Source organism: Channa argus, chromosome 14, assembly GCF_033026475.1.
Source record: "Channa argus isolate prfri chromosome 14, Channa argus male v1.0, whole genome shotgun sequence".
In the NCBI taxonomy this organism is placed as follows: Eukaryota; Metazoa; Chordata; class Actinopteri; order Anabantiformes; family Channidae; genus Channa; species Channa argus.
In genome coordinates, this window is record NC_090210.1 from 19,890,451 (window position 1) to 19,905,398 (window position 14,948).

The 14,948-nt window shown below is 37.7% G+C and overlaps 2 protein-coding genes and 3 non-coding genes across 5 annotated transcripts; all 5 read right to left on the reverse strand.

Annotated features, from left to right (window-relative positions):
- Positions 1-656: 656 nt before the first annotated feature.
- acadm (acyl-CoA dehydrogenase medium chain) lies at positions 657-8,722 on the reverse strand. The gene is made up of 12 exons (XM_067474771.1): positions 8,564-8,722; positions 7,187-7,286; positions 6,295-6,392; positions 5,215-5,284; positions 4,945-5,045; positions 4,263-4,343; positions 3,939-4,069; positions 3,404-3,512; positions 2,938-3,078; positions 2,168-2,263; positions 1,704-1,952; positions 657-1,611 (listed from the first exon to the last, which is right to left on the reverse strand). The coding sequence occupies exons 1-12, from the start codon at positions 8,576-8,578 to the stop codon at positions 1,540-1,542; spliced, it is 1,263 nt and encodes a 420-aa protein (XP_067330872.1). The 5' UTR covers positions 8,579-8,722; the 3' UTR covers positions 657-1,539.
- Positions 8,723-10,665: 1,943 nt separating this feature from the next.
- rps8a (ribosomal protein S8a) lies at positions 10,666-14,122 on the reverse strand. Its single transcript, XM_067475288.1, has 6 exons — positions 14,042-14,122; positions 12,879-12,985; positions 12,500-12,599; positions 12,110-12,285; positions 11,496-11,625; positions 10,666-10,821 (listed from the first exon to the last, which is right to left on the reverse strand). Exons 1-6 carry the CDS (start codon positions 14,043-14,045, stop codon positions 10,712-10,714), a joined length of 627 nt encoding a protein of 208 aa, XP_067331389.1. The 5' UTR covers positions 14,046-14,122; the 3' UTR covers positions 10,666-10,711.
- LOC137099060 (small nucleolar RNA SNORD38) lies at positions 11,709-11,776 on the reverse strand. The gene has a single exon (XR_010910700.1). It is a non-coding gene; the product is annotated as a small nucleolar RNA SNORD38 (small nucleolar RNA).
- LOC137099058 (small nucleolar RNA SNORD38) lies at positions 12,386-12,454 on the reverse strand. Its single transcript, XR_010910698.1, has one exon. It is a non-coding gene; the product is annotated as a small nucleolar RNA SNORD38 (small nucleolar RNA).
- On the reverse strand, positions 12,731-12,838 carry LOC137099061 (small nucleolar RNA SNORD46). The gene has a single exon (XR_010910701.1). It is a non-coding gene; the product is annotated as a small nucleolar RNA SNORD46 (small nucleolar RNA).
- Positions 14,123-14,948: the final 826 nt, after the last annotated feature.

Below are 14,948 nucleotides of genomic sequence, written 5' to 3' on the forward strand. Positions count from 1 at the left end.
GTTGTATTGTATCTGTATGTATAGTTTCTGTGTCACCTAAAAATCCAAGCAGTTCCTCGAAAATGTTTTCCAATGTTGCAAAAAAAAAACCTATTTGTAAAATGTTTGAGGGTATAGGGATCAACGGTTTTTGCATGTGTGTTTAAATGCAGCTCTTGCGTCTTGTGTAATTTTGAAATACTTTTTCTGGTCAGAATTGACTTTTCCTTCACTATTACAGAGCCCGCACGAAGACTTTGATGAATTTACGCTTTGATATTCTTTACTACAGCGAGTCCAGCAACATAAAGATAAATAGTTTTTTTATTCCAGATCACTTGGAACGACAGTGTCAGGATCAGTGGGTTTGAAATAAGGCAGTTGTCGACAGACTCTTGACTCCAAATCCATTCTTGGCAGCGGACAACAATTTCCCCTTTTATATAAAATCAAAACTGACACGGCTGTTAACATAAATTTGAACGTTTAATAAGTCAGGGAACTGCTGCCACCAGGTGGCGTTAATGATGTAGTTGATCATCGTACTACACCACTTTGAGTATCATATTCCAGATATTAAAATACTGTTTCTTTTTTTTGTGTTCTGTATAATTTCAGCTGAAAGGAGAAGTCAGTTTGAACGTGTCTCTGATGTCTCTAAGCCAATTATACGCAGATCACTGGAAAGAAAACACATTTAAATTGTTTCATAAAAGCGATGCCACCACAGTAACAAGTTCATCACATCCTGCTGTACATATTACATTTATTCATAAAACCATATAAAATAAAATTGAATATTGATTATTATTTAGAACTGATAGCTATTAAAAACCTAAATGCTAAACCAGACAGAAACATTTCAGACATGCCAACATGCAACTTAAAAGTTATTAAACAATTAGACAAACTTTCATGTTTCTCTAATGCATCCTGGTGAGAGGTGGATTTGTACAGTTCAAGATCAAATTCTGTCACTGCAGAAAGACACTGTTGAATCCATAACATGATGATGAATTCTCTTGTAAACTACGAGGTTTTGAACTGGCACAGAAGTTCAGAGACACATGATGGATGTGTCTCTAGGTTGGCGGAGAATAATAAGGCATGGATTGGACATTTTAGAAAAATGACCGAGAAATGTTACCATCATCATTTGTCTTTATCTGAAAGGAAAAACATGGGACATAGGACATAGTCCTGTGTTAACTTGATGATCTCATTAAAGGAGTAATTGAATGAAATATGGCATTATAATGGCTGCAAGGACTATGTCATCTGAACTCAGGCTGATAGAGGCTGTAAGGCAAACAACACTTTGCACTGTAGTTTAAGTGGCCATGACTATTTCCAGCAGCACACATGCAGTTCCAGTTAGAAAGTTTTACAAACTTTCTGTTTTACAAACTTTCTCCTTCAATGTTTTTTGTTTCTATTTTTTTCTACATTGTAAATTAATGCATAAAACATGACTAAACTTATGTGCAAACGTCTGACTGCTGCTGTACAAGAGAAAAGTCAAACAAAGAAGATCTGAAAGAGGACAAGTCAGATGTGAGTTCATTTCTTGTATCTTCCAAGATGTTCTCTGGCAACAATAAGTCTTTGGATTTGAGCTGTGCCCTCATAGATCTACAAAGGAAATACAATTAGATAAAATTAGGTTTTTCCAAATGAATAAATATTTCTACTACTAGGTATTAGCTGCAGTACATCACACCCACCTGGTAGATCTTGGCGTCTCTCATCAGCTTCTCTACGGGGTACTCACTGTTGAAGCCGTTGCCGCCAAATATCTGAACAGCGTCAGCAGCCACCTGATTTGCGATGTCTCCAGCAAAGGCTTTGGCAATGGAGGCATAATAGGTGTTTCTGCGGCCCTGGTCCACTTCCCAGGCAGACCGCTGGTATGCCATCCTGGCCAACTCGACCTTCATTGCCATCTCAGCCAGGAGAAAGGACACGGCCTGATGCTGTGAAAAAGGAGGAGACAGAGCAGCCTGTTGATACTATAGTCATCTTTGTACTTTTAATACCTGAGATGTCACCTGGTAGTTATCAACATAAATACAGCAATGTCACTGTCAACTTGTTTAAAACAGCATTTTACAATAACTTCTGTAAGATGATGACTCATCAAATGTCTGACACAATATATAGTATCCTGCTGCCGATTTTACAAACAGACCTCAGCAATAACTCTGCCAAAGGTCTTCCTCTCCAGCGCGTAATTGGTAGCTTCTTCAAGTGCCCTCTGTGCCAGGCCTGTTGCTCCTGCTGCCACCTGCATTGGAGTAGTTAGATTAGTAAATAAAAGACATAAACATTCTATGATAATACAATCAAACAGGAGTAACTGTTTAAATGTTTAAAACAATGTACCTGGTTATAGCCATTGAATTTTACTAATACCAACGTTACGTAGGCAGTGTAAAGCTGAGATGTGTAAAGGTAAATGTGTAAATCTGACAATTGAGAAATTTGTTGGGCTGACAAAGTTTCTCGGACAAAGATCTAAAGCACATTAGTATATATTTAATTTTTTGCTAAGCTTGGACGTCCATACAAATCCAAAAGATGCATTTTCTTCTCCAGGAAAACTAAAGTTACCAAGGTCTAGCTTAGTTATCACATGTCTGTGAGTCCTAGACATACAGTCTTTGCTTTAAATAAAATATTATAAACTATTTATACAAATCTGACACACTACCCTCAGAAACACAAGTTTAACTGGGATAATAAAATTCCAGGACTGACCTGAAAATTAAATTTTAAATAAAGTCAATCTCAAACTGCACTAAAAATGCGCTAAATGTTTTTCTTATATTGACCCAGATTATCGTACCGCTGATCATTTTTATCTTGGAAAAAATAATTATACATGAGCCATTTTTAGGCAACACAGCAGACATTGCTGTACTCTGAATGGGTCTCTAGATGGTCAGTGACAACACTTACTGGAGGTCTGGTGTTGTCGAAGGCACCCATGGCAATTTTAAAGCCAGCTCCCTCTGCGACCAGGACGTTCTCCTTTGGTATTCTCACGTCCTCAAAGGTGATGCCTCGGGTATCAGAGCACCTTTGACCCATGTTCATCTCCTACAACCACAGAACAAACACACAGATGTGTTATCTTATGTCACTGTCAAATTACAGGACTGCACCCTCAAAGCAGCGGTTGTTTCCCCTATAAATGTATCTAATAATAGTGTTACCAATTAGTGTACACTGTTCTATTTATAATCATCCATCCATTACCTGTCACCGCTTACCCTACTTGGGTTGCGGGGGGACTTTTATATGATCATATATATGGTTCCCTGTCATCCAAGTATTGTATGAAGAGCAGCTTTGAAAAACAGTTGTCTTTCAACTCCCTTGTGTGTTCATGTGAGAAGATAACATCCACTCAGCTTCATCTTACCTTCCTTCCTATTTGAACTCCTGGAGTGTCAGCTTCCAAAATAAAGCCAGTAAAAGCCTTGCTGGCTGGACATTTGGGATCTGGATTAGTGCGGGCCAGGAGGAAGTACCTAAAAAATATGTAAGATACCTAAATAATTAAATAACCTTTATACCATTCAGAAGAATTTGAACAAAAGTAAAATCAAACTAGATGTTTTTGTATTCATCAACCCTTGAAGATTTATACAATGTTATTAGTTTTTTAGGTGCATCAAAAACTAACAGTACTAAAACAGATCCTACCCTATAATAATGCTTATATTAATAATGTTCATTATTATTGCAACTGTTGGGAGAAGTTTTGATTCAACTTATGATCACAACAAACAGCACAGCAGCCTCTAAAGTGACCACACAGTTGAAATTCATCCCTACAACACTTTCAACAGCAGAGGATAAAGTAGGACTGTTCATTTTAGCTAGAGGTTCCTAATAAACTGGCCACTGAACTGAACTGTTAAGGTACCATAACAGCAATAGTAGTGAGCACACACCAGTTAGCTTTGCCACCATTTGTGATCCACATCTTCTGCCCATTAACGACGTACTCATCACCCATCTTCACAGCTCGGGTCTTGATCCCAGCCACATCAGACCCAGCACCAGGCTCTGTGACACAGTACGCCTGCAGGAAACACAGCCCAAAGGAGTTAACTCTGTCTACACTTTTATTTTTTCACTTTTATTCACAATTGTTGTTTCATAACTAACTCAAATGATTGTTTGATGATCAAAATGGTTGTTTACAATTTTTTGTCAATTCTGATAATAGAAGAGCTATTTCAATTCGGAAAAATAATAAATAACTAAATACTTACACACATCAGAGGCTCCTCTGTCATCCTTCCCAGATATTTCTTTTTCTGAGCGTCACTGCCAGCAAGGATAACAGGCATTTGCTGCATAAAAGAAATACATGCAACTTAATTCTAATTGAGGTAAAACAACTCTCATTATCGAGACAATTCACAGTAGCAACAGTGTCATCCTAGTTGTGCTTGAAAATCCTGCTTCTGTTCTTTGGATCCTGCACTTGTCCTGGAATTCTCTGATTCCCTGACCTTCTGTCCATTTCCCTTGGTGTGTGAGCCCAATTCTGCCTTCATCCCAGTTCCACACCAATTATCCCATATATTTGGCTTTGCCTCTGGTTTGTTCTTCTACTGTTATTCCTTACCTTGTTCTGTAAGTGTTAGCCTTGGTGTTAGTTCAGGTGACCTCCTGTATTAATTTGCTTTTTATTATGTGTTTATCAGTCTGTCATCTGTAACGTGCATTATCCGTCACTGTCAAAACAATGGTTTTGGATATAAATATCATGAGAGATCACAGGGGTGGTCATTTCAAAGACTAAGTCCTGAGAGGTGTGCACGTCGGGGCCTCTTCTTACTCCTCATCCAGGGCATCCGCTGTGATATTCTGTTTATAGACTGTTTGCAATTTGCAACAATCCTGCCTCTGTTTTTGATTTCTGACAACCATGACAAAACAACAACTTACTCCCAGAGAGTTTGCTTCTATAGCAGTCTGTACTCCTGTGCAGCCATAAGCCAACTCTTCTGTGATGAGACAGCTGTCAAAGTTTGACAAGCCCATTCCACCTGACAACAAAGGGACAAACAGGGTTTTTCACATGAATAAAAAACATCTCCACTGACAATTCAAAAAGCATTTAGACACAGGTGCTAGCTGCAAACCCCACCACAACCCATAATGCTATACTAAAGCTTAAAATATGGCAGCGAAATTTAAAGTAGTTAATTAACATACCATATTCCGGTGGAATGTGACTGTTCATCAGACCAAGTTCCCATGCTTTCTTGATGACGGGAAAAGGATACTGCAACATAACAGGATAATTTAGAGTTATACAATTGTTTCTTCAGTCTATCCGGAGAGAAACTTCGTATTTTACAGTAGCACGTACATAGTATGAGATGTAAGAACACAGAACTCTTTTGATTTAAAGGAAAACAAAATAACAAAAGGAATAATTAAGACATTTAAAAGCCTTTTGCAATTTACAAATATGCAATATACAACACTACAGTGATGTCTTCAGTTTGCTTATTTTTTCCAGTCAACAGTACAAAACCTGTCATGGAAAAGAAAAGCAGTACACCATGTAAAAACCTTAAAGCAGAAACAGATTTTTGAGAGTTTTACTTATATAACTAACATTACCATTAGTTGTAAAAAAAAATTTCTCCTGATTGATTAATTGAGATTGATTAATGGTTTCAGGTAAATTTTCCAGTACTGCGCTTTTCCCCCCCATTTTTATGGTACTGCACTTTGTTAAATGCTTTATAAATAAAGTTATTATTATTATTATTATTACATCAGTAATGATGTATAAAGTATATACTACAAATATATAATGTGAAGTAAAAGAACCAGGGACACTTCACCTCAGGATAATGTCAATAAAGATTTTTTGTCATCCAGGTGAGATTATGTGAAAGTGGAAAAGCAACTGGAAGACAGAAATCCAGTTGTAATGATTCAATTCAGATAATCTCAGGATAATGTGATAAAGTAGTTGACATCAATTAACTCAACAATAATCTCTATAGAAAAGGCAGCAATGACCATTTAACTGTACTGTCAAGCCAGATTAAAAATAATGTTTATTTCTTGGCGTTACACTATTATTGGAATTTATGAAAGGTTACCTACTGATTATATAGCAGCTAACGGGAAATACTGAACACAGTGACAAATATTTTTGAAAAGTCTAATTAAATGGGAGAATGAGCCATGTGCACACACATCTTTCAAGTCCAGTCAAACTGGTAATAATACAGACACATTGATTGCAGTCTAATATATGAACTCAGCTGCACTCACTTCACCGCTCCTGTCATAAGCAGCTGCAACAGGGATGATCTCTTCACGTGCAAACTTCCTTGCCAGTTGTTGGAACTCCTTCTGTTGATCTGTCAACTCTGAAAGTGAAAGCGACAAGAAGACCCAAAACAAGCAACTTTAGTAAATGCTTTAAAAGTTATGGGTTGGTGCAATTATTCCTCAACTCTACAAATTAGATGCACGCAAGTTTTGATACAATGTGCTACACACCTCGGGTCTTCAATGACTAGCACCTATATTTTGCCAATTAAGCCATTAAGATCAAATTGCTTGTAAACTCTTCAAAATGTCTTAGAAACAATAAGAAACATACAACATTTAGTTTGTCATTTGTAAGATCTAATCTGAATAATTCAGACTCCTGAAGCATTATATTAGCTTTAAGTAAGCTGCAGAATAAAATTAAGGGTGAGTTCCAGTAGTTCCTTTCATTTCGAATCAGGTTCCAAGTTGGCCAATGGTTATCAAGTATGGAATGGAAATTAAGTTTTTATTGCTCGGTGCCATCATTTTCTTACGACTGGTCCTTATATCATGGTTTAACTTACTAATTGTGTTATTAACATGGCTGTGAGCTAGATTTGTAAATTCCAAAATATATATTTTTCTTGCAATAACAGCTGAAATGTTTTTGTTAGTGGACAGAGCAGTATAAAAATATTGTTTTTTAACAGATGCCAGCACTCCTGAGTTTCAATCGGGTCCACATGAAATGTGCAATCTGCATTTTGACATCCATTACTTATAACAGATTTGCTTTATAGCTAGTATGGGCAGGAGGGACAAGAATTGTAACCACCAGCTCTTTCTGTGTATGTGAAAATGTGAGCACCTTCTTTACTATTGTGTGAATTTTCTGCATCCCACTCACCAAACGAGAAACCGGAGGATGAATGGCTGCTGGAAGAGGCAGCAGCAGCAGCACTGGAGTTATGCAGCCGGACCCCAGGCCGGACACTGGCTCTGAGTATCTGTGTGTGCACGGAGGAAAGCAATTATTCCATTATTACACCATTATTAAACCGGAGCCACAGGGCTAAGAATGTGTTTGTGAAAAAATAAATACATTTTGATATCTCATAACACTGGTTGTTTATAAACCATTTATGCTAAGACATTATTGATCCCTAAGGGGAAATTCACTACAGCAAAAAAGAGAGTAAGAGACAGTTACATGCACGAGGTGTTCTGTTAATTTTAACTTTATTTTTTACTTAAATATTAAATACAATAGAGGGTTCATATTAAAAGCTAAATACACTATGTTGTAGAAAATAGGGTTTTGGAATATTTGTCCAAGACAACAGTACTAATAATACATAAGCAGGACCTACTAATGACAATGAGTCATGAGTTTTTTATAAAAATAATACAGCCGGACTGATACTTAAAAAAAAAATTCTTAATAGAGTACTTGTACTTCAATTGCAAATTTTAGAGCATGTGATTCAACACGATGTGGTGTTTCGAGTTGTAGTGGGGTGTTTTTTTTTCAATGGTTTATTCGGTATGGAACTGGACTTAACGCACCTTCTAGCGTCAGAGAGAGATTAGATTAATATAAAAATCCAATAAATCTTTGCCAGACAAATGCTACTTGTAACCTGGATGACTAATTCATGTTTTGTTTTTTTTTGCAAATATGAAACAGCTGGTTGTGTGAACAGGACACGTTTACGTTGCACGTTACTGCATGTACGATGCAATGGAGAGTGAGTGGAGGGAGCCTCGAGATTTGCACGCTCGCCAACAAGCATAAGTGTTCTGGGTTTGTTTGAGCTGGGAGGAAGGAGTTTGGACCCCCCCCCACCACCACTACCTAACTAAACACACTGAAACCCAACTCAGCAAAACACCAAAGGAAGGGAGGCAAATAATCTCTGTTAGCTCTGTTTACAGTTAACATTAGCTTAGTTGTCCAACTACCCCAAGGCGAGGTCTCTGTTGGCTGAATGTTTTAACCCTGTGATTGACCGGCCCCAGGGTTTATCCTCACGCCCGGCGCCGACACTTACCACAAAAAAGAAAATCAAACTTAAAATGGGTTTTTAAACTCGCCCATCTTGAGCGTCTTCAAATTAACCACTGCGGCACGTTTCTCCGTAAGCTAATGTTAGCCTGTGTCGACGACAGCAACAGCTGAGGGAAGGGAGCTGCATTTTGTAGGTCAGAACAGGATAAGACAACCTGCATAGGTCCTTCATTAATAAACACATTCAGGCGAATTATATATCTAATAAACACTTACCTTGTTGAGCAGCATTGTTATTTCACCAGTACACAGGGTGAATACACAGACTTGAACCGTACTTTGTCCTACAGCGAAGTGATCGCCCTCTCAGCCAATGAGAGGGGCCGTATTTGGTCACGTGTAAGGACCTTTGCTCCAGATAGTTACAGCACACCTCGGCGGTGATTTTACACGTACGCACAAGCGAACTATATTCACTCAATTACTGTTCATCAGTGCAAACTCTTTTTGTAATCTGCAACACAAGACATTTTAGGTGCAAATTACTTTCCATATGCACATTTCAGATACAACAGTCTGCACCCAGATTGTGTTTCTCATTTGTTTCACCCCATGTTGATTTGACGCAGTTTTTACATCGGATGCCCTTCCGGACGCAACTCTTCCCAATTTCTACCGGGCTTGGGACCGGCACTGCACGACTGGTGATGGGCACGGGCTGTTGGGGGTCCAGTGTCTTGCCCACTCTACAAACCAAACAGTAAATGGTCTCCACTTACTGCACCTAAACTTTTGTACCTTACCTGCTTCTCATTCACCTCTGTACCTCTGTTCATTGTCAGTGGAAAGCTGCAGTGGAGTTACTTATTACTGTTCATTCGAGTACTGAGGCAGTAACTTTGTAAGTAACCATTAACTAAGATTTGGTTTAATACTAAATAAAACTATTAAGGGGCACTGGGCAGCTTTCCAGGTGTGAATGTGTGTAAAATTGTGAATGTGATTCTCTCAATAATTTAGGACTAAGAACGAAGAATTTAAGAAAAAACAAATTACAGTAAAAATATATATATAAAATAATGTATTACAACTATGTCTGTGGGTAAGAAACTGAACTCCTAGCAGCCCATTCCCCTCCCCAGCGGTGCAGTGCCGGTCCAAGCCCGGTAGAAATTGGGGAGGGTTGCGTCAGGAAGGGCATCCTGCGTAAAAACTGTGCCAAATCAACATGCGGACAATGATCGACCCTGAACTCACGGGATAAGCTGAAAGGACAAAAAAAATAAAAATAAAAAATACAACTATCCCTGCATTGACCAGGTACATCCCAAGTCCTTTCATGCTTCCCCTCACTCGTTTCCTTTCCTCGCGCCTGAGTCCTCCTGAAGTTGAATGGGGGGGGAGGTCAAGGAAAAGAAACGAGGAGTCAGGAGACGAGGAAATGTATCATTAGGGACACGAGACGTTCTTTGCCTCTGAACCATCATCTGCAGCCACGTGTGTTTCTGTTGTCAGAGCCTCAGCCGTCACTTTATTGCACCAGACTGTATTTGTCAAAAAAGACCCATTGTCCCAGTATAAGTTAGGACGCACAATTCCCATTGTCTGCACACGTTTCTTCCTTTCACGCTGTAGGTTTGTGTATACACCAGCTCATTTACTAACACAGCTCATCAGTCTTTATCACCACTGTTAATCAGCAGCACAGCTACACAAAGATATTATCATGGAGAGGTAAGGATCACATTTCTTGATAAACCTTTACTCATTAAAACCTGCATTCTGCATTTTTACTATGTGCAAAAACAGGAGTGTGGTATAAATAAGACTACTCCTTGGACATACTATTTTTTATATATTCAATTAGTCAGGAATCCAGATTGATTAACAGAAATCAATCATTAGCTTTAATGTTTATTATGTAAATATACTGCAGGCAGTTTTCAGACCTACAAAGTAGCACTCAGCATCAAGGAAGAGAGATTGTATTCACCATCTCAAACTTACAGTAGGATATAGTTTGTGCTTCTCTCATCAGTGCACATCAAAGTACTGAGTATAAATTTAATCTAAGTACTGAGTATAAATTTAATCTATTGCTGATTTAAGATTACATTTCAACCACACTACCAAGATACAGACCTGTGCCATTTAAAGCTATGTAATGTCATTATTCAGGGACAAAAACAGGTCAAAAGGTAAAGTATTGCATTGATTTTTAGTTTGCTGTATTTTCAATCTGTGAGACTCTTGCCTACCTATGCCTTTATTCATCAGCCCATTTAAAATTAGTGTTAGTTAAACATTATGTGCTGTTTCAGTGGAGTTTTACAGCACAACCAGTGAAGTGAGAACAGTACAACACAAACAGCAGACAGTTGTGGAACATTTGGATTTTATTGAACGTATCAAACAGCTGTACATCTATTTGCCCTTCTTGGCCTTGATCTTCCTCAGGTAGAACTCAAGCTCCTTGCCCTCCAAGATGTAGCCGTCTGCTCTGCCACACTGTCCGGGTCTGGAGGCGATGCAAGCTGCAGGAAGAGAGGGAGAATACATGGTGAGAGGAGTGGAGGCTCAAGAGGATACAGTGTTGTCAAAGGAGTTACATAAAGCTTTTTACTTGAAAAAAAAAAAAAAAAAAAAAAAAAACACAAAAAACCTAATAGTTATTGATGTCAGATTAAAAAAAAAAAAAATTCCCTTAAAAAGGTCTTTTGGTGTTAAGGACTTGTTTCACCAACAGTTAAGCACATTAGTAGCATTAGAAAACAGCTTATAGGCAGCTAAATACCCTAACTAAAAACAATGGTAATAATTAGCTTAGAATATTCTTTGTCAAATTAGATAATTATACAAGGGCTATCCAAAAATCAAACACTCATAATTTATATAAAAATCTCTTTGTAGAGATTTGGAAGATGGATGGGGTATCTTTACATCTTTACTTTCACACCTCACATATAGATCCTCAACAAATCTAACCAAAGCAGGGGAGCCTTGGGTTTTACCAGTGACATGAATTTAGATCTGGTCTGGTAAAGATAATTATAGACTTCAGTGACTGAAATTCAGAGGAATATTAATGCAAAACAATGCTTGTAACAATGTAAAACCTTCAGCACAGCTAAAGATGCACCACACATGTAGAGGATAAAGGTCACAGTAATTTCTTTCTACCAGGAAGGGAAACGGGTAGTTAACCTACCAAGCAGTTTTCCCTGCTGGAACTGCTCCTCCAAAAGGGTGCTGATCTTAGCCATCTTTTTACGCTCATCGTACTTCTTCTGGGTCTTCTTTGACCTCTTCTTATTCAGGACATCTTCCTCCTCAGGAGTCTACAGTAGTAGTGGAAACAAAAACAAATTAAATCAAGTCGACACTTTCGTTCCCTGGCAGATGGCAGCATAGGATACAGGTCTTTCTCAGAGTCTTTATTATCACCACTTTCATTCAGTAGCAGAACTGGACAAGTTATCATCAGTGAAAGACAAGAACAAATTCAGAACAGCAAACTTTGCTTATAAGCCATCTTGTAACCCTAGTTGGGACTTTTTGGCCACAATAATCCTAAGAAGTTTAAGGACTACCCCCAAACATACTAGACTGTATTTAAGTCAGACTGATCTGATAACAGTAGGCACACTGCAAGGATGTAACATCAAAAATACTGAACAACTAGTGATCTCCAACTAACACTTGAAAAAATTAAGCAACTGCTGTTTAGGCACTAAAAAGCAGCACTTAGCCCAATCAAAAGCAAGTGTGAATCTGCTGTAACTATACTTAAAATACAAGTGTTTTTATTCAGTTAACACATACCAGTTTGGCTCCCTTTTTACGTCCCAGAGGAGTGGCATAGTGGGCCTCATACCACTGCCTGAAAGGAAGGCTATCGACGAGGACGATGCAGTTCTTCACCAGGGTCTTAGTTCTAACCAGCTCGTTGTTGGAGGCATTGTAGACCACATCAATGATCCTGGTCTTCCGTGTGCAGCCTGAGTACAAAATAAGCCAGCACTTTAAGCAAAAGGAAACTTTTGACAACCAGTAACACCATCAAAAACAGATGAGCATTAAAAAAAAAACATGTATACATTTCTCAGAGTCTTTGTTATCACCACTTTTACTCAGTAGCAGAACTGGACAAAGTTATCATCATGGAAAAAAGATCGCAACGTGAAATTATAGTGACACTGATGAATAACTTACACTCAGAGCCCCAAGAGAAGTTACCAACGTCGAGCCTCAGAGCACGGTACTTCTTGTTCCCACCACGGACCCTCACTGTGTGAATGCGACGAGGTCCAATCTAAAGAACCAGACATGTTTCAGATATGGGTTAGTTTATTTTGTTTATTTGTACCCAATAAGCATGTGCAAACCCTGCATTTTGACTCCTCATGTAAATATTAATAGGATGGTATTATGAATGAGCATAGAAGCGTGTCAGTGTAACTATGACAAGTCCTAACATTGGTAAGTCCAAAGCTTTGAACCAAAACAGTCCAAAAAAGACCTACCTAAGGTCACGTTTTCATCACCCACGCTAAACTTAACTCTGCTTCTGCAGATACAGCATTATAGTCACCTTTGTGTTTGCAGGTGGGCGCCCAAGCTCATACTTCCTCTTCTTGTGGTATGGCTTGCGTTTACCACCAGTCTTGCGGCGTTTATGCCAGTTGTCCCGTGAGATACCTGAATGAAAGACAAGTGTGCAGCAATAAAACGTCAGATCAAACAACTCATGAGGTTTAACACAAAAATATTGTGAATGCTTGAGTAATCAGTTCTCCAAGGTAAGGGTTGTCCGCAATATTATTTTGGATTCCAAATTAAGTTTCATCATCTCACTCAAGCAAGTACGAGCTCCCTTGTGCATCTAAGAAAAGAAAAAACCAGGTGCTTCACCCATTTTTCATGTTATAGACTAAGGTATATTAAAATTGATAAAAGTTCTGTTGAATCAAAGAGATGCCATGACTGTGGCCCATATTTAGCTAACTGTTGTGCAAAAACCACTAAAGGTTTCTGAAAACTGGGGTTTCAGTTTTCTGAATAAAGAAGATAAAAAATACTCAATTGAAAACTACCTCGTGGCTTTTGTGTCCTTATCAACTATCCCAAATGTCTAGGTACAAGGAAAACGTGTTCACGTGAGAGCAACATCGTTCCCTTAGTAGCAGTTCTTGACGCCATCGTTATGTTGAGGCCTTTAGAAACCTAATCAATTTACCTGCTGCTAGACTCCGTACAAGTTGTTAAAAAAAGGCACCATACTACCTCGTATAAAGATATGACTTAAGGTTAGAATATTAACTCAAAATTCGTAGCGCACCAGCATGACACAATCGCGTTAGCCTGCTTGCTAATGCTAACATCTTTCGATAAGCATGTCACAATTTTAAATACAAGCAGCAAAACTCAACTCCACTACCGAAAAACTGACACGTTAAGACAATTACGAATCCTGCTTAAGTGCACAGAAACTCAGAAAAATGCAACATTTGCAGTTTCTGGAGATACTACAGCTAACTACATGGCCAATGAGAGTAGCCATCTTGAAGCACTTTGGTGAACCAAAGCAATATCCTCAATAAATTAAAATCAATAGCTTAATTACAACAAAGATGAAGCTACGTCTATTTACACAACATTTAACTTCAATATAGCAAACCATTATTAGAATATTCCTTCGTTACAACGTCCGATGGACAAGGATTCTCCCTCTAACCCGAGCATGAAAACACGTACCCATTCTCAGGCGCCGGCTAGAAAGAGGAACCGCAAAGGATCATGGGGAGGTTTGAATCCATATGTTCTCGCGATAAACAAAACGAACGAGATTTTACTTGGAGTACAAATGTACATTTATGAACCACAGGCTTTACAAATATGCCTGTTAATAAATTTTATTCACATGCCAAAAATGAAAAATTATTTAAAACACGTTTTAGTATGATACAATGACAATGTAGAATTACCTCTAATTAGTTTATATATACTGACTTACACATAAATAATTAAATATGAAATAGTTAATATAATAACCAAAATATTAATATTTGAATCCATATAATTAAATTGAAAAAAATATTATTTGACATCAGTAAATAATGTATTATTAAATTCAAACTTTTTCATAAAAAATATTACATATTCTCTACAAAATAAATACTTGAATATGGCATATTAATGTAATATTAAAACATAACTATTTTAAAATAAGTAAAATATGTAATTGTATTCATAAATATAAAACAATTATATTTTAAACTATGGTGTGTTATTATGCATTTGTTTAACATTAAATGAATAGGTTGATTTATTTATATAAATAATTGGTAGACATAAATATTGCTTTTAACCATTTTAATCAAATATATATAAATTGATTTAGTAATGAATTGAACACATCCAAGTCTTTTTACTTAAAATTACCTAAATAATAATAAATTATAGCATTCAATATTTTAGTTAAATATACACTATATTGCCCAAACTATTCGCTCACCTGCCTTTAGACCCATATGACCTTTAGTGACATCCCATTCTTAATCCTTAGGGTTTAATATGATGTCGGCCCACCCTCTGCAGCTATAACAGCTTCAACTCTTCTGGGAAGGCTTTCCACAAGGTTTAGGAGTGTGTTTATGAAATA

What these genes read in the sequence shown, in the direction of transcription:
- acadm (XM_067474771.1), bottom strand. An exon ending in TAGAAGCAAACTCTCTGGGA is followed by an intron (nt 4,344 to 4,944) that starts GTAAGTTGTTGT and finishes TCTTTTATGCAG; the next exon opens with CAAATGCCTGTTATCCTTGC. An exon ending in AATGGTGGCAAAGCTAACTG is followed by an intron (nt 3,513 to 3,938) that starts GTGTGTGCTCAC and finishes CATATTTTTTAG; the next exon opens with GTACTTCCTCCTGGCCCGCA.
- rps8a (XM_067475288.1), bottom strand. An exon ending in CTTCTCTTGGGGCTCTGAGT is followed by an intron (nt 12,286 to 12,499) that starts GTAAGTTATTCA and finishes TTTTGTACTCAG; the next exon opens with GCTGCACACGGAAGACCAGG. An exon ending in GTAAAAAGGGAGCCAAACTG is followed by an intron (nt 11,626 to 12,109) that starts GTATGTGTTAAC and finishes CTACTACTGTAG; the next exon opens with ACTCCTGAGGAGGAAGATGT.